Source organism: Pan paniscus, chromosome 19 (genome assembly GCF_029289425.2).
Source record: "Pan paniscus chromosome 19, NHGRI_mPanPan1-v2.0_pri, whole genome shotgun sequence".
In the NCBI taxonomy this organism is placed as follows: Eukaryota; Metazoa; Chordata; class Mammalia; order Primates; family Hominidae; genus Pan; species Pan paniscus.
In genome coordinates this window covers 63,341,259-63,359,002 of record NC_073268.2, presented here as the reverse complement: position 1 = coordinate 63,359,002, position 17,744 = coordinate 63,341,259, and the positions used below count along the sequence as shown (strand labels likewise).

At 38.9% G+C, this 17,744-nt stretch overlaps 1 protein-coding gene and 1 long non-coding RNA gene across 6 annotated transcripts in view; one reads left to right on the top strand and one right to left on the bottom strand.

Moving 5' to 3' along the window:
- The window catches only part of LOC117976546 (uncharacterized), a 113,967-nt gene extending 97,437 nt beyond the window's left edge, over nucleotides 1-16,530 (top strand). For both annotated transcript variants that reach the window (XR_010110558.1, XR_004667239.3), the window contains one exon: nucleotides 16,355-16,530. This is a non-coding gene — a long non-coding RNA (uncharacterized LOC117976546). The remainder of the gene's footprint in view (nucleotides 1-16,354) is intronic.
- LOC103782669 (myosin-8) overlaps nucleotides 540-17,744 on the bottom strand; it is a 31,584-nt gene continuing 14,379 nt past the window's right edge. For 3 of the 4 annotated variants that reach the window (XM_034942375.3, XM_024926028.4, XM_024926029.4), the window contains exons 16-38: nucleotides 17,099-17,186; nucleotides 16,897-17,014; nucleotides 16,481-16,604; nucleotides 16,248-16,384; nucleotides 14,537-14,792; nucleotides 11,751-11,993; nucleotides 11,483-11,659; nucleotides 11,253-11,398; nucleotides 11,076-11,166; nucleotides 10,597-10,986; nucleotides 9,749-9,875; nucleotides 8,989-9,107; nucleotides 8,665-8,861; nucleotides 7,017-7,200; nucleotides 6,767-6,932; nucleotides 6,544-6,668; nucleotides 5,348-5,656; nucleotides 4,465-4,668; nucleotides 3,303-3,428; nucleotides 3,049-3,219; nucleotides 2,760-2,864; nucleotides 2,100-2,195; nucleotides 568-821 (exon numbers count right to left, since the gene is read on the bottom strand). In XM_034942375.3, the coding sequence (XP_034798266.3) occupies nucleotides 672-821; nucleotides 2,100-2,195; nucleotides 2,760-2,864; nucleotides 3,049-3,219; nucleotides 3,303-3,428; nucleotides 4,465-4,668; nucleotides 5,348-5,656; nucleotides 6,544-6,668; nucleotides 6,767-6,932; nucleotides 7,017-7,200; nucleotides 8,665-8,861; nucleotides 8,989-9,107; nucleotides 9,749-9,875; nucleotides 10,597-10,986; nucleotides 11,076-11,166; nucleotides 11,253-11,398; nucleotides 11,483-11,659; nucleotides 11,751-11,993; nucleotides 14,537-14,792; nucleotides 16,248-16,384; nucleotides 16,481-16,604; nucleotides 16,897-17,014; nucleotides 17,099-17,186 (3,849 nt within the window). In that variant the 3' untranslated portion in view covers nucleotides 568-671. Of the gene's footprint in view, nucleotides 822-2,099; nucleotides 2,196-2,759; nucleotides 2,865-3,048; nucleotides 3,220-3,302; nucleotides 3,429-4,464; nucleotides 4,669-5,347; nucleotides 5,657-6,543; nucleotides 6,669-6,766; nucleotides 6,933-7,016; nucleotides 7,201-8,664; nucleotides 8,862-8,988; nucleotides 9,108-9,748; nucleotides 9,876-10,596; nucleotides 10,987-11,075; nucleotides 11,167-11,252; nucleotides 11,399-11,482; nucleotides 11,660-11,750; nucleotides 11,994-14,536; nucleotides 14,793-16,247; nucleotides 16,385-16,480; nucleotides 16,605-16,896; nucleotides 17,015-17,098; nucleotides 17,187-17,744 lie in introns of all 4 variants that reach the window. The other variant, XM_008971340.5, reaches the window with a different exon arrangement.

Genomic DNA, 17,744 nt, shown 5'->3' with positions numbered 1-17,744 from the left:
AGCCTGGGCGACTGAGTGAGACTCTGTCTCGGAAAAAAAAAAAAAAAGTAAATGCTTCCCTCCTACTTTCTAATTTCCCATTAGTACTTATAATCTGGCTCATTACATAGTTATGAATTTATTTATTGCTTTTCTTTCGTTGTGGAATATAAGCTTCTAGAGAGCAGAAACTATATTTTGTTCACACAAAACTTAAATAGTGGCTGGCACTATTTATTGATTTATTATATTGATGCACATAGTAGATGCTCAATATCGTTTGTGGAGTAAATGAATGGGCCCATACAGAGGGCAGCCTCAGGGAGTGTTTTTCTTAGTAATTTGTAACAATCTAGAGAGATATAATAAAAACAAGCTCAGCAAAAGATATTTGTGTGTGTGTTGGTGGGGGGTGAAGAGGTGGGAAAGGGACTGTTGGGTGGTGCTGAAGGTATAAAATATTGAATGCTCTGCAAAGCCATATATAATATTAAGATATTAATAGCTAGGTGAGAACTGTGAGCATGAATAGCTTTGCAAGTGAAAAAATGAAAGTCTGGTTTAATGTATACATTTACTGTAGTTTTTATTTATTCAGCTTTAACAGGAAAATAAACGTCATAAAGCAAGTGACCAAAAATAGCACATTTTGTGCCTTTCTTCAGCCTCTTGATAGCATCAGGCAGGTGTGTTTACTCTGCACTGATTTTTGTGTGAACCTCTCGGCTCTTCACTCGCAATTTGTTGACCTGGGACTCAGCAATGTCAGCCCGTTCCTCGGCCTCCTCCAGCTCATGCTGGAGTTTGCGGAATTTAGATAGATTAGCATTGGATTGTTCCTCCTAAGAATAGAGATAAAATTGTGAGAATTAGACTGTGTGGTTCTCATTGCACTTATCACCAGACAGGATTAGTTCCTCAAATCAGGTATTTCCTTCTTATGGTCTATTTAGCATATCCGACTTTAAATCTAAACAGAGTTTATAACTTCAACTACAATTTTTACTTTAAAGAATGAAAGGAGAGTTTTGAAGTGGAGGAGACAGCCTCATATAAAGCCCATACATCCTTTTATGATTTATGTTCTGTGTGGAAAGGAGGAAGAGACCTATGTACCCTTATAGACATCAGTAAGTAAATGTAAGGCCAAATTATAATTGGGGAAATACCACTTAATATATATTTTGATTCTAGTATATAAAGAAAGGGAAAAGATGGGACTAGACAGAAAGTCTCCTCTGTTAATTGACTCATTGCCATTTATGCCTCTCCCTTTTTTCTTTCCTTTTCTTCCTATTTACGTCCTACCTATCACATGTGTCTGGAAGAGTGGAGGGATAACCAGGAAGGGTATAGGTACAGAATCTTCTAACATGTTCTTATATTAGCTACAGCAAATGTGGGGGCAAGAGCCCCCACTGATGACACTAGTGGTGAGTGAAGAAGTCAGGTGGGGTAAAAGATTGATGTTTGGCTTTTGAGAACTTGATTTTTTCTATGTCTAGAGGGAGAGGAATATTTATGATGGTATTAATTAGAATTTCTACTGTATATCATTTGTAGCTATCAAGTAAGTGAGCTGTTTAGAACTTGCCCCCCTCAACCCTTACAAATTGCTTAATAATAAAAATATCTCGGCTGGGCATGGTGGCTCATGCCTGTAATCCCAGCACTTTGGGAGGCCGAGGTGGGTGGATCACTTGAGGCCAGGAGTTCGAGACCAGCCTGGCCAACACGGTGAAGCCCTGTCTGTACTAAAAATACAAAAACCAGCCAGGTGTGGTGGTGCACGCCTGTTGTCCCAGCTACTGGAGAGGCTGAGGCATAAGAATTGCTTGAGCTTGGGAGGCAGAGGTTGCAGTGAGCCAAGATCACACCACTGCACTCCAACCTGGGTGACACAGCAAGGCTCTGTGTCAAAATAAATAAATAAATAAATCTTTTGAAGTCTTATTCTGTAATTTGGATTTGGCAGGACAAATTCATATTTATAAAATCATCCCTCTTAAAATGAGTGGTAGATTTTCACTTTGTCTTCTTCCTTATTGATGCATTCTCTTAAAACACTTTCTACTGCAAAAGAAATTTCCTTCTTTCCTCAAGGGCTTAAAGATACTTACAGCCTCCTCAGCTTGTCTCTTGTATGATTTCACCTTCGCCTGTAATTTATCTACCAAGTCCTGCAGCCTGAGAACATTCTTGCGATCTTCTTCAGTCTGAAAGTTTGAAAAAAATAATCTGCATTCATTCCGAAGAGATAAGGCTACTCTGGGTACTAAAATAAAATCATTTGGCATGATGGCAGGTGGGCCTGGGGTAAACTTGATCAACTCTGAGATTTTCTTCATAGAATTAACAGTAGCACTCTTGGTAAATGTTTCCAGTGTGCAGGCACTGTATTAGAGAATTGCACACATCTTCTCCAGTCCTTACCTCCTCATCCGGGAAAATAGACGCTGTTATCTCTATTTTACAGGTGAAGAAACTGAGGTTTAGAGTATTAAGTTCAAGAAGCAAGAGAGGCCAAACTAGGGCTAATACCCAGTTAATCTGCCTTTAAAATCTGTGTTCTTTACTCTCATGCTATTTTCTAAACTTTAGAAATCTGAAGGCCTCCCTAAGTTTTAGTATAGGTCTGTGATAAGCAACTGTCTTTACTCCTTACATGTACCAAGTTAATGCGTATTTGTTTGTGAGTGGCATATAAATAAATAGTCATAAGGTTTTCAATTTCCTTCTGGGCAGGAAGACTGGATATTCTGGAAGGCTATTCCCTTTACCTGGTAGGTGAGTTCTTTTACTCGTCGCTCATGTTTCCGTAAACCTTTAACAGCCTCTGCATTACGTTTCTGTTCATTTTCAACCTCTCCTTCAAGCTCACGTACCTGCAGCCAAGAAAAATACTTACGCAGTCAGTCTTGGGGGATATTAATTAGCCCAAGACCTACTGAAGGCATGGGGTGGGTGTTCCCAGCCCCAGGACAGGATGGGAGTCTTGTGTAGGAAGAGAGAAGGGTAGAGAGAGTGCCCTTTTTCCCTTCCCAGATTTAGAGAGATTGAGACACCCACCCTGGCCTCCAGTTTCTGGATCTGCTTCTTCCCACCCTTCAGCGCCAGCTGCTCGGCCTCATCTAGACGATGCTGCAGGTCCTTCACCGTCTGCTCCAGGTTCTTCTTCATCCGCTCCAGGTGGGCGCTGGTGTCCTGTTCCTTCTTCAGCTCCTCAGCCATCATGGCAGCCTATTTAGGAAATAAATTAAGAAAGTAATGAAACTTGATGATAGCAGGTGCCTACGTGTCAGTAGGCCAAATGTTCATCTTACATCAGTGATGGCCTTCTTGGCTTTCTCTTCTGCATTGCGTGATTCTTGGATTACTTCTTCCACTTCACTTTGGAGTTGGGAAACGTCATTTTCTAATTTCTTCTTGGTGTTAATGAGACTGGTATTCTGTTAAAAGTAGTCGTGGAAATTTACAAAATTTGCAGTTTGCCCTCTTGGGATTTTACAAGTGTCTTACTTGTTGGTTCATGCAGGGGATCTGCTGGCAACATTTCACTAAACTTTAATTATTTGTTCAGTGGAAAATGTTAATTATTTGCAAGGTAGGAACTCCTTTCCCCCAACTTCCCCAGTGTCCACCTGATTTATGCATAAGGACTTCTGAGGTTTGAGAATGCCTTTATTGGCGTACATTAGTTAATTGTTCTTTTAATTATATTTCAGTGAGACATCACTAGTTATTCGCTCTCTGGAAGGTTGGAAATAGAAAAGAATAGATTCGTTTTGTGAGTGGCAGGCACTGAGAGTTTCTTGCTTTGAAAGAATCTATTCTCTCTGAATTGTTATGATTTGTTCTGTGGGAGAGCACTGAATTTGTCTTATGAAAACATGTTCTTAAGATTTCAACTCTGTTTCTAGAGAGAAGCAATATCATCTCAACGGGTATTTGAAAATGTTTAGGGGCAGATATTTTTGGTTGTCAAAATGACTAGGGGGTGCTACTGCATTTAATGCCTGGGCAGGTCAGGAATGCTAAATGAGCTGTAAGGCATGGGGACAGTGAACACAGCAGTGCTAAATGCTTAAGTGCTACCAATGAGAAACACTGCATGGAACATTTTCAGATTTTGGAGGCAACAGGTATCTTTACTCAGTAGTATTCTACCTCGTGGTTTCCAAAATAATCTAAATAGCCAAATCTTATTTTTAAATAAAAAAGTAATAGCTTTTTTTTTTTTTTTTTTTTTGGTGAGGGGTAGAAACCCCAAGAAAGAAACAGGAACACACACCAAAAAAAAAAAAAAAACAAAAAAAATCACCCATAATCCACCAATTACCCTAAGATAATAGCAATGAGTATTTTTGAGCATATCCCCCATCCATGTTTACATACACATATTTATACAAATTGAGTACTTTCATGTTATAATTCGAATGCATCAGCTACCAGTACACCAGCATTTGTTTGATGTGAGGGTCCCACCTGGGTGTGCAGGAGCTGAACACGCTCACTGGCATCCAGGAGCTCCTGTTCTGCGATTTTCCTGCTTCTCTCTGTCTGTTCCAGAGTGGCCCGCAGCTCCTCGATCTCAGCCTGCTGCAGGTTGGCTCTGCGCTCCACAATTGCCAGCTGTTCCTTGAGGTCCTCCTGGCCCCGGAGAGCATCATCCAGGTGGAGCTGGGTTTCCTAATAAGTGAAAAACAGAAAGGCCTTAAGTGTTCTGAAGAGGATTTGAAGATCCCAGGAGATGAACTGGGAGATTGTACTGGTGACAGGAACAGAAGATGACATATGCCTGTCATTTGAATGCATCTGATTATGGTTAGGTCATTTGCTTAGGGTGAGAGAGAATTATCAGGAGACATAGATTCTTGTTCTGTTTCTACCATTAACTGGTTACTGTGTCATGTGTGAGTCACTAATGTCTGTCATTTGTGGAGCAGTTTCCATATGCTCTATCAGGACTTGACATCTGTTATTTCATTTGATCTTCACAGTAACTCAGTGAGGTGGGTAGTTTCATTCTTATTTTGAAGAAGGAACAGAGGTTCTGAGAGGTTAAGTAATTTGCTTAAAATCAGGCAGCTAGTAAATGACAAAACTAAGACTTAACCTCAGGCCTGTCTGGTGCCCAAGTCTGTTCACTTTCTTTCATATCCTACTGTAATGCCTAGGCATCTGTTTGTTCTTCTACATAACATTTTCTTAAAAATAATACGTTCTATGTGTATTAATTCAGTTACCTTTGTGCGGTCAGCTGTATAATTTGTTAAGAGAAAAAAAGGATCGTTTAACAAGGTGTTTGGGAAATGGAAGACAGGTACTTTCCCTGCTTCATCTGGGAGGCGAATGTGGACCCGTTTACCTTCAGGATTCCTTGGGTGTTCCTGTAGTTCCTTAAACTCTCTGCAGCTAAGCGATTGGCATGGTTCAGCTGGATTTCCATTTCATTCAGATCTCCTTCCATTTTCTTCTTGACTCTCAGAGCATCATTTCTGCTTCTAATCTCTGCATCCAGCGTGCTCTGCATTGTCTCCACGACTCTAGTGTGGTTTCTCTTCAGCTGGTCAATTTCCTCATCCTTTTCTGCGATTTTTCTATCAACTTCAGACTTGACTTGGTTTAACTCAAGCTGGATACGCAGAATCTTTCCTTCTTCATGTTCAAGAGATGCCTTAACAAAACAGTGATCAATTAATAATGGAGAAGAACCTGAGTATTTGGAGTATATTCCCTCGTGAGCCAAACTCTTGTCAATATCAGTTTGTCTAATTTTACAAAGTATAATACAGTAGTTCTGGGAATCTTCTAGGTAAATCATTATTTTGTTTATTTAGTGACAGATTATATAGGGCAGCTCTGCAATAAAGGTGCATTGTGCTATACAAATATTGTTCATATTAATACTAATAAAATTATATAATTAAATTCATGTATAGTAAATATAAATTCTCAATCTGTTTTAGAAATTAAAATGTTCTTGTGTGATATACTAGCCCCTGACCTAGAAACTATCAGTTTTAAAATGTTAATTTTTTTCCGATTACATAATAAATGTTCATTGTATAATGTGGAGGCAATACATAAAAACAAAAGAAAACCTAGCTGTTGTTCCCCCAGTAAAGAGATAAACATATTAATATGGTGTATTTTTTCTAGTCTTTTTTCCTACTTCTATATATTTGTACATAATCAAAATTATATTGTATATGCAAATTTGTGTCTTTAAAATTACTGTCTACTGTAAAATATTTTTCCAAAATAATCATATTTCATGGCTATATAAAATTTCATCACATGACTGTTCTGTGATTTGCTTACTTTTGTTCTTAGATTGGACATCTTTGCCTTAAAGCTTTACTCCATTTGACATCTTTTGGGTGATAAAATCTTAGAAATAGAATTGATAGGTCAGAGTATTTACATTTTTAAGGATTTTGATAGCTATTGCCAAGTTGTCCTTCATAAAGATCCTGTGAGTTTAAATTATCACTAGCCCCACTTTTTTTTAACTGATGTTTGTCTTTGTTTTTCCATAACATAATACAAGGTAATATGTACCTCTGCTTCCTCTAAAGCAGCCTGAATTTCACATTTCTCTTGTTCTACTTGCTTCTTTATTTTCTCCAATTCATGAATTTGCTTTCCTCCCTCTGCAATCTGCTCAGTGAGGTCAGAAATCTCCTCTGTGGTTGAACAGACAGGAGAGAAATGGTCAGAAAGATGGCAACATGGAAAGGTCCTCCCAGGGATATATGGAGTAGGGAGGACTGTGAGGACTCACGTTGCAAGTTCTTATTTTCTCTTCTTAGCATTTCGAGTTGATCCAGGGATTCCTCATAGACATTCTTCACCTTGAACAGCTCAGTGCTAAGAGAACGTGACTCCTTCTGGGAGGCCTCAAGTTCACCCTGAGTTTCCTCATACTTCTGCTTCCATTCTGATAGGACCTGAAAAGCAATAAATCATGAGTTGATCCAAGGAGAAAGGAAGACCAAGTAAAACACTCTTAAAGTTTAAGCAGTCTGGGCCACCTTGTCAAAGTTCCTTTGCTTCTTATCAAGAGCTGCACAGGCTGCATTAGACCTTTCCACATCAAGCATGAGGTCTTCAACTTCATTCTGGAGCCGCTGCTTCGTCGTCTCAAGGGAAGCACATTTGGCGTTCACAGCTTCTACATGTTCCTCAGCTTCTTGCAGGCGCTGGGCCAACTTCTTCCTGAAAAGTTAGCCAGGCAGTCAGGAGAATGGCCAAGACCAGAAGCAAAGTGATAACCTCCTTGGTCCCTTTTCACAGTCCTGTTTCTTTTCTTTTCTTTTGTTTCTTTTTTTGAGAGACGGAGTCTCGCTCTGTCGCCCATGCTGGAGTGCAGTGGTGCAATCTTGGTCACTGCGACCTCCCGGGTTCAAGCGATTCTCCTGCCTCAGTTTCCCAAGTAGCTGGGATTACAGATGTGCACCACCATGCCCAACTAATTTTTGTGTATATATATATATATATATATATATATTTTAAATAGAGACAGGGTTTCACCATATGTTGGCCAAGCTGGTCTTGAACTCCTGACCTCAGGTGATCCGCCCGCCTTGGCCTCCCAAAGTGCTGGGATTACAGGTGTGAGCCACTGTGCCTGGCCACGGTCCTGTTTCTATACTGGCAAATGGCATATGATTTTCAAAATGGTGGCAGCCAGAACTGCTTTCTAGATTGGTAAACTGTATGGAAAGATCCAAAGTGGTGAAGAGTTGGAAACAAGTCCTTGGAATATTATAGAAGTCTAAGAGGCTGCTGTTGGTGCTGCCATTGTATCCGCCTTACTACCTAAGTAACTCAGGATTTTCAAGACTTCTGATTGAGTATGACTGTGGAAAATTATTAGCCAGGACAATCTTGTTGTTTGACTTATATATCCGTTCTCACTCCAATATGGATTTGAGGTTAACTAGATATTTTACTGGCCAGAAATATACTGAGCATATTCATTTGCTTTCTCAGACTTTCCATTCCATTTTATGTGTTTTCTTCCTAGAGAATAGCCAGTTTCTTCTAATCATTATAGTTGGACAATCTCTCCAGGGAAAGAAACTGATACATAAATCAGGACAATTCATGCAGTTTAAACAAAGGCAGGTTTTTTTCCCTCCTGAATTCTCTACATTCTCAGTTCATTTTCAGTTGTGTGCCAAGTACACATCCTTATGGTAGTGAAAAACCTTTGGCTTGATGCCCAGGGAGATCTACTTGAAGGTCTCCCTTTGTCTATATGCAGACTAAGGCTTCACTTTATTTAGGCCAACCCTAAACATTATGTATGGTTTGGTGGCCTCCAACGTGAGTTTTAAGAGGTATGTCTTCTACTCAGTGCTGAAAAAGGTGGGCTGTAGAATCAGAATGACAGGCTCCAAACCCAGCTGTATCATTTATTAAGCAGATACCTTTGGGTTAGTTGGTTAACAACTTATAGCCTCAACTTCCTCATCTGTAAAATGGGGATTAGAATAATGATACCAATATAATATTGTTATGAAGGTAAATAAGCTGATATACATGCATATATATATATATAATACTTGACACAGTATGCACTCAATAAATGTTAGCTTTTGCTATTGTTATGTTATCATCATCATAAATATCACAGCTGCTTCTGGGAGTTCCTCTTCTAGAGTTCACAGCACATACTTGGCCTCCTCCAGCTCCTCTGTGCGCTGGATGGCATCCGTCTCGTATTTGGTTCTCCACTGGGCAACCTCACTGTTGGCCTTGGACAGCGCCCTCTGCAGCTCAGCTTTGCCTTCCTGCTCTTCCTCATACTGTTCCCGCAGCAGGTCGCAGTCATGGCGGGAGGACTGCAGGGCGTGTGCCAGGGCGTTCTTGGCCTGCAGAAGTAGCAGTTCAGTGACATAAATTCATGTATTCAGTGATATTTAACTTACACATCCCAAGTAGAGCCTAACTGGGCAGGTTTAGATTTGGTTAGTCAAAAAAATCCTTGGCAAAACTCACTTTAGTTTCTTCCTCTAGTTGATGTTTCAGCTCTTCAATCTGCTGAGTAGATGCTTGCTTGCTCCTTGAAAGCTGAGAGACTAAAGCATCTTTCTCATCTAATTGTCGGGAATATTCACCTAGGAGTAATAGACATAAGGGAATTTTTTACTGGCATAAAAATAAGCCTAAACCTTTTACATTTATATATGTGTGTGTATATATATATGTATATATGTGTGTGTGTATATATATATATACAAGTTGTATATACCTTACCTGAAATGCTTGGGACCAGAAGTGTTTCAGATTTCAGATTTTTGTTTGATTTTAGAATATTTACATATTCTTGCCAGTTCAGCATCCCTAATCCGAAAATCTAAAATCTGAAATGCTGCAGTGAGCATTTCCTTTGGACATCATGTCAGCCCTCAGTTTTGAATTTTGGAGCATTTCAGATTTTTGATTTTCAGATTAGGGATACTCAACCTGTGTGTGTGTGTGTGTGTGTCTGTGTGTGATGTGTTTAATCTACACTTCATCTGCTTCTAAGTATTTTTTTAGCACTGGTTAGAACCGGAGATTTAAAAGCAGCATTGCCATAGAAGTGTTGTAAGTAAACTTGTCTGCTCAGTCTTGACTTCTTTCCTTTTTGACCTTCTTAGCAAACTCTGATCATTTGTTTATCTTTCTCTAAAGTGGGAATATTGCTGTTTATTAGAACCCCTAGAATCCATTTTATTTAGTCCATGGTGTTGGGACCCAGAGAAGATGTCTTTACCCGCTTCTGTCTGCAGGCGCGCTCTCTGTGCTGTGAGGTCATTGATCAGCCGCTGCTGCTCCTCTTCCTTGGTCTTAAGCTCACTCACTTGATCTTCTAGAGAGCGGCACATCTTTTCAAGGTTTCCCTACAGGATATGTAGCAATGAAAGATGAGACATTGAATGCAATAAAAAGGTTAAAACTTGATTCTTAAAATATTTGTAGAGTAAATAAATTCATGTCAAGTGTGAGTAGAAAGTTAGGACATCAACTCTATGGAACATGCAAGAATTTAGGCATGGCGAGTGCATAGTGTGCCTAAACTGGTCATTGTTGGAGACCATTTATTCCAATGATATTGACGCTTGCTTAAAGTGGATTTTGAAATCATCTTAATAGGCTGGGCGTGGTGGCTCATGCCTGTAATCCCAGCACTTTGGGAGGCCGAGGCGGGCGGATCATGAGGTTAGGAGATCGAGACCATCCTGGCTAACACGGTGAAACCCCGTCTCTACTAAAAATACAAAAAATTAGCCAGGCGTGCTGGTGGGCGCCTGTAGTCCCAGCTACTGGGGAGGCTGAGGCAGGAGAGTGGCGTGAACCCGGGAGGCGGAGCTTGCAGTGAGCCAAGATCGCGCCACTGCACTCCAGCCTGGGCGACAGAGTGAGACTCCATCCCCCTCCTCCAAAAAAAAAATCATCTTAATAGATCATAACCAGCATTTTAAAAAATACCATAGAATGGGATATATTTGGTTAGAAAATATTTGAGTAGTGCTATAAAGTGCCTGCAAACAATGTTTAGGGATAGAGAATAATGGGTGTTCTTACAAATGATTACCTTCATTTAGAGACAGTATTGTGTACCTTGGCTTTGGAAATGGCCTCTGCGTTACTGCTGAGGTCATCAATCTCCATCTTCAGCTCACTCTTCTCCTTCTCCAGCTTCTGTTTGACCCGCTGCAGGTTGTCAATCTGCTCCCCAAGCTCAGCCATACTGTCTGCGTGCTTCTTCCGAAGAGCAGCCACCATAGCTTCATGCTGCAGGGTGGCCTCCTCCAGGTCCCTGCGCAGTTTCTGAAACTCAGCCTCCCGCTTCTTGTTCAATTCCACCTGAGCAGAAGTTGCCCCACCGGCTTCTTCCAGCCTCTCGCTGATCTCCTCCAGTTCCCGGGAGAGGTCAGAGCGCTGCTTCTCCGCTTTGGCTCGGGAGGCCCTCTCTGCCTCGATTTCTTCCCCCAGCTCCTCAATGCGGGCCTGGGAACGAAAGAAGCACATAAACATAAACTCATCTCAACTTCAGTGTTTTTTTGGTGTGCAGAAAAAATAGAGGTGAGATGACTCACCTGCAACTCTTTGATCTTCTTCTGTAGTTGAATTTCTACAGCTTGCTCATCTTCAATTTTGCTTATCAAATTGCTAATTTCAAATTCTTTCCTTTAGAAAGAAGAGCAAGAAGTATTAATACTCATGTGAATTGAAAGATGATATCACATAGAAGTTTTTTTCTAAAAGGCTCCTACTTTTCAAGCTTTTCATCAAGTTGCTGTTTGTCATTTTCCATGTCCATTGTGGATTCTTGGGCCAATTTGAGGTCACCCTCCAGTTTCCGCTTTGCTCTTTCTAGATCCATTCGAAGCTTCTTTTCTTGTTCCAGAGACCCTTCAAGCTAATAAGAAAGTAAATATGGTAAAAATTGAAAGTATATATTTTTTTAAAAAATCTTTCAAAGGGATATTTAAAATGTGCTTACATCATCCACTTGCTGTTCTAGCTTGGTTTTAGCTTTGGTCAGGGTGTTGACTTTGTCCTCCTCTGCCTGCAGGTCATCCAGGGTCTGCTGGTGGGTCTCTTGGAGAGCCTTCTTCTCCTTGGACAGTTTTGCAATGGTTTCATCCAGGCCTGCCATCTCTTCTGTAAGATTTTTCACCTACAAAGGTTAAGAAAGAGATTATTTCTCCTATAAAACAATTTAGTTGGTGGCAGAACCTCTATACAGTATTGTAAAATATGACTGATACCTTGTTCTCCGTGGCATGTTTCTCCTTCTCAACCTTGGCCAGTGTCAGCTCAAGGTCATCAATGTCTTTCTTGAGTTCTGAACATTCATCCTCCAGTTTCCTCTTCTTGGCTGTCAGCTCAGCATTGATCTCTTCCTCCTCCTCAGCTCTTTCAGTCACCTCTTTGATTTTGGCCTCAAGTTGGATTTTGTTTTTAATCAGTTGCTCACACCTTTCCTCTGCATCAGCCAAGCTATCTGCTTCCTATGGAGAGATTCATTCAGATACTTAGAGTCTGTTACTTATTTTGAAACTTGGTGGTTTTTTTTGCGCAAAAATAATAGTGTTTTATTGAATTCTGTTGAATTTTTCAGTATGAATATAAATGTAATTTAATCGAACATTATTACATGGTCTGGAGAAATGCAGCTTATTGGAAGTGAGACTATAGCTTTAGAAGCAAACTAGTTTGCAAAGTTATCGGATTGGAGCTATTGATTATTTAAAAAATAATTTGTAGAAGAGTGGAAAGACCTCTAAATCGGGCAAAAGGAAGCCTGGGTTCTTGTCCCAATATTGTTTGCATATGTATGACTTTGGGCAAATTGCTTTATTCCTTTTATTCTCAATTTTGTATATATATATATGGGTTGGAATAAATGATTGCCAAGAGCTTTTCAGCTGTAATATTTAAAGATTTTGATTTAGTTAAATTGGTTAGTTTTGGTTTTGATTATTCCCTGTCCCCCTGAAACCAATAATTGCTAGGCTGTATTGAAGAAAGAAAAAGAAGAAAAATAATTTAAATACATTTCCATGTAGTATTTTTTAATACACTAAAACCTTCCTGGTAGTTCATACAGTGCTATAATTGTTCAAAATTTACATTTCCATTTAAAGAATTACCCATTAGTCTTAAGGTGAATTTTATTTTTTGGAACTTTTACCCCAACTTTTATTTTGAAAACTGTTAAACTTACCGAATAGCTGTATGAATAATACAATAAATTGCCATATACCATTTACCTAAATCCTCATATTTTTAACATTTTACTATTTTTTCTCTCTCTAAACACACACATAGACACATATATATGCACATGTGTGTGCACACACACACACACTCTCCTAAATCATTTGAAAGTAAATGGCAGATATCGTATTTTAGCATTTCTCTCCTAAGAACATGAACATTCTCCTATATAACTACAATACTGTTATTACAAATTAAAATATTAATCACTGATACAATAATATTATCTAATATACAGTCTATATTCAGATTTCCCCAGTGTAACAAAAATGTTCTTTAAGTTTTGTGGTTTCATTGTTTTATTTTTATACACAACATGGGCAATAGGCCTAAACTGCAACATAATTTTCAGAGAGTTGTACCATTGACTAGGCTAGAGGTTCTCATGCCCAGGACAGTTCTAGTTAAGGAAAGATTGATGAACTGTTCTTAGCCCTTTCTGCTTTTGTGTTTTTGTTTGCTTTTGTTTTCCCATTCCCTTCTAAATCTGGTTAATGTGGAAAGTCTATGTTGAGCCCCTGAAATTTTGAAAATGTTCAAACCCATATGTCAAGTTAGGAAAAAAAAATAGAATGAACAGTGATATGTTATGAACCTAGATTTACCAGTTGCTAAGTTATGCCACATTTGCCTTGTCCATTCCATTTGTGGCCCTATCCCCTCCCCCCATAATTATCAAAATGAATTTTAGAATATATGAGAAAATGTAATTCTCAGAAACTGTATAGCTCAATAAAGTTTTTATAAGTGACTAATGAAAGGATTCAAATAAAAATCAATCCAGTCTAATTTATTAGGTTACCTTGGCCTGGGGAATATTTTTTAACTTCCCAGTGTTTGTTTTGTTCTTGAGTTTAAAAAACGTTTAAATGGAATATAATGGGAACTTATTGGGGGATTCTTTTCTTTTTTCTTTTTTTGAGCTTTACTGCTTAATATATTTATTTTTAATAGTGATACACTCAATATATATTTACTCACTGACTAATGATAACTGTGAAAAGATGGTAAGATAGAGAGGCTATGGTCCTGTGCTTTTGGAAAAATGTAACCTTCATATAAATGAAGGTATCAGAAGGAAAAATTGAAAGTTGCTGAAAAAAAAGTGGGAAAACTATCCTTTTCACAGGTTAGTTTATGATATTGTTAGGTTTGTTGAACCAAGGAAATGGGAGGTTACCTTTGACCAAAGTGCTCATGCCAAACCTACTCCCCACCCCAACTGCCCCTCCTTCCTGCACCAATAAACAGACCCTAGGAACTAGAGATTTGTATCAGAGGAAGAATCAGGAGGACACATTGCTCTGCCTGACATGCTGGTAGTTCAGTTCCATTAAATACAGATAGATTTATTGAGCTAAATCTTGGGGGTTGGGGAAAGGAGATACAGAAATAAATAAGTTTGAATTTAAATACAATCTCATAGACTTGCATTTAGAAAATAGGGCTATACTTTTAATGCTGGGCTAAAGTAGCCCAGGCAAAGGGGTAAAATATTTGACTGAGACTTGGGGGATTGGCTTTAAGCTACTTCCTTCATGGCTGTTAAATTTTGTGATATTATTTAAACAAATTCTTCAATCTTTCCTTTTCCCATTGTAACTTGGAAATAATTGTGCCTTTTCTTCCCCATAGAATATTAAAAGATAAATGAGGTATTAAAAACAGCAACTTGAGATTTTTTTTCAAGTACAGATCATTTGTAAATCCAAAGTATATGTGTGTTTCAAAAAAGCTTCAGTAACATGGTACATTCAGAATATGGAGTACTCACAGATTGAACCTGGAGTTGCAGGTCATTTTTCTCTTTTAAGAGAGTGACCATTTTTTCCTCTAGCTCCTTCCGTTTTGCCTCTGACTTGGCGAGTTCATCTTTGGTTTTCTGGAATTCTTCCTTCATGGTGGCCATCTCTTTCTCGGTCTCTGCACTCTTGAGGAGGGGCTTAATCTTGAAAAAGAGTTTCATCCAGGGCCAGTGCTTGACGTTCATGAAGGCACGGACATTATACTGGATGCAGAAAAGTGCTTCTCTGCGATGACGTGAAAATATCAGTGTAGACTGATCCATCAGAGCCAATGTTATTGTTACTTATCACACACAAATTTCCCTTTTAATGAATGCCCCTCACAAATAAATATGTCACATTCTCTATATATTATATGCAGGCTTTACACACACACACACACACACACACATGTACACACATTCTCACGCTCACACTCATGATCAGTAGCCCTCAGTATAACCACTTTGCTAATATGAGTACTGTTCATATTGAGCACATCTTCTGTGTTCTCAATCCCTATCAAACTAGCAAAGAGAGTGACTTTAGGGGTGAATATTTTGAATGTATGATCAGCACATACCATTTGACATATGACAGTATTAGTGATTTGAGGGTGGGCATGGCGATTCCATGTTGATTGTGCTGCCTGTCTGTGGGCATATGGATGAGAACTGTGAAATGACATAGGTTGCCTTCTGAATGGCCCACCTAAACTGAGCGAATGATTTGTCATCTCTTCCTTGAAGTTGCTCCTCTTATTTTGAACAACACTGAATTATCCACTCTATAAACTTTTTTTGCTAGCTTCTTCAGATAATACACTGGCTTATCTCAAATTCTTTCAAGTGCCTCAGTCTTAACTGATTAATTGGATTGTTAATATTTGCGAGGCATTCAGCATCTGTTGAGCTCTAAAATTTATTTTATTGAAATAAAGTGAAAAATAGTAATATAAGGTACCCCTACTGCAAACTATAGCCATAGACTGGCTAGGTTTGACTACTTGTAGCAATGTGTATGTTTCTTCAAGCTTGTTAAAATGGAAATTCTATCTCTATAGGTCCAGTTTTTAAGACTTGTAACTCTGTGAAAGCAGATACCTTGACACAAACCATAACATTCACACATGGGAAAGACTCAGGAACACTTCCAGTGCAGGCCTAAATGATTACAGATAAGAAAAATGAATGCACAGTGTGTGTGTAAGTAGAGGGAATGCAGTAGTGTTGGGTAGATAAACTGGGTGAGATTAGTTACAGAAAGGGGAAATTAAAGTTTTAAATTGGTAAATAGATAAATTAGGATGAGGGGAGAGATGAGATAAGAAGATAAGCAAATGAGAGATTAGTAGATAAGCAAATTGTTTAGCCTGGCTGGAAAAGGCTATGTGCTTGGAAATGATAGATGAGGTGGGGAATAGAGAGGGCCTTGACAGGCAAGCAAGCAACTGGCTTGATGAAAATACTGCTTACTGCAAACTATTCCTGTGGCTGTATCTGAGATGGCTGGAGGTAGGAGAGAAGTTTTGAAAGGAATCCAAGTGTGAGAGCTGAAGCAAAGGCTGCTGTGTTGTAGGAGTGAGTTCTGAATTGGGTGAGAGGAACTATTAGCCACCAAATGAAAGAATTAATGAATGAAGAAGACTGATTGATAGTCCTTAAGGGACCTTATAATTCTGATATTCTGAATGATTGTTACCTCCTTTGCAACATCTTCTGATATTCTACCCTCATTAGGAATCCCCTACAGACAGCTTGTGTTCTTGTTATAATTTGGGCTAATTTTTCATCTCTCATTTCTTCCAGAAGACCCAGAAGTCCAGCTTTGAAGAAAACCTGGAGAAAGAGAGAGTCACAAATCATCTCCATACTGCAGGAGATGCAGAAATGGCAGAAGGTACTGGGATCAGGTGTAAATAAATAACGATATACCTTGGTATGTCCAAATTTATATTGAGTATGATCAATATCAATAGATGCAAGAAGTTTCTCAGAAGCCTTCTTGCTGTCAATGAACTGTCCCTCTGGAATAGCACTTGCATTTAAAACCTTGTATCTGCTCAGTTAAAGAAAGAAAGAATGGTTAGGAAAATGTGACCACATGCCAACAAAATGACACCAAAAAGAAATATCAACAAACATCTGAGAGTAGAAATAAAAGTGGAAAATCCAACTGCCGTTTAAGGACAGATAGTAAAACAATATGATTTTCTGTTGCATGCCTGCTTCCTGTTATCCTTCTAACCTGTTGTATTATCCTACCACCACAAGACTATATTATTCGACTTCTTAATTTTTTAATATATACTAATTCACAGTGTTAATGAAATACGTCAAAGAAGACTGACCTTTGTTTGAAATCGCCATATAAGATTCTGCTTGGGAATCCTTTCCTACAGATGCGGATGCCTTCCAGCACACCATTACACCTCAGCTGGTGCAACACAAGTTCATGTTCCATTGCCCCTAAAAATATAGAACAGTACTTATTAGTGGGCATTTAACTTTCAAACCTGTGCCTGTTTGATTATTTCACTCTCTGTGTCTTACCAGGAGTTTTGGTTTCATTGGGAATGATACACCGTACGAAATGAGGGTGTGTGCTCCTCAGATTCGTCATCAATTTATTTAAATTTTCCTAGAAAACCAGACAGAAAGGACTTGATGAAAAAGTTCTATTTCAGGTTGTTTTTTGTAATTATATGGAATGAACCTAGACAGTCCTTTAACTACTAGGCATGCATCTGTGAGGCTTCAATTGCTCTGTATTTTGAGGGTCTCAAGAGTTCTAGCCTGCCAAATAACAAAAAGGCCAAAGTGCTTGGAAGGAATGCACATCTCCAAGGTATTCCTTTGTAACACCAGGGATCTGTCTCATAAACAAATTGCAATTCAGTAACCTTGTGATGTACAAGGAAGGATTCTCAACCGAGAATCACAAGACAAAACATGATGGCTTTGCTATGCCACTAATGAACTGCCTGACTGTATAAAATCCATTTTGTTTCTCTGGGCATTATCTGAGAATAGTTGAGATTGTTTGTGAGGTCTCTTTCATCTCTCTCAGTGCTAATAATTTTCACAGTAGCAGTTTACAGTGGTAACCTAAGTTAGCAATTGTCCTAACTTTTGCCTTTCCTTCCTTGAGTGTAATATTTCCTGGGACCTCTTGACCTCTTGTTTTCTTTTGGTTTTT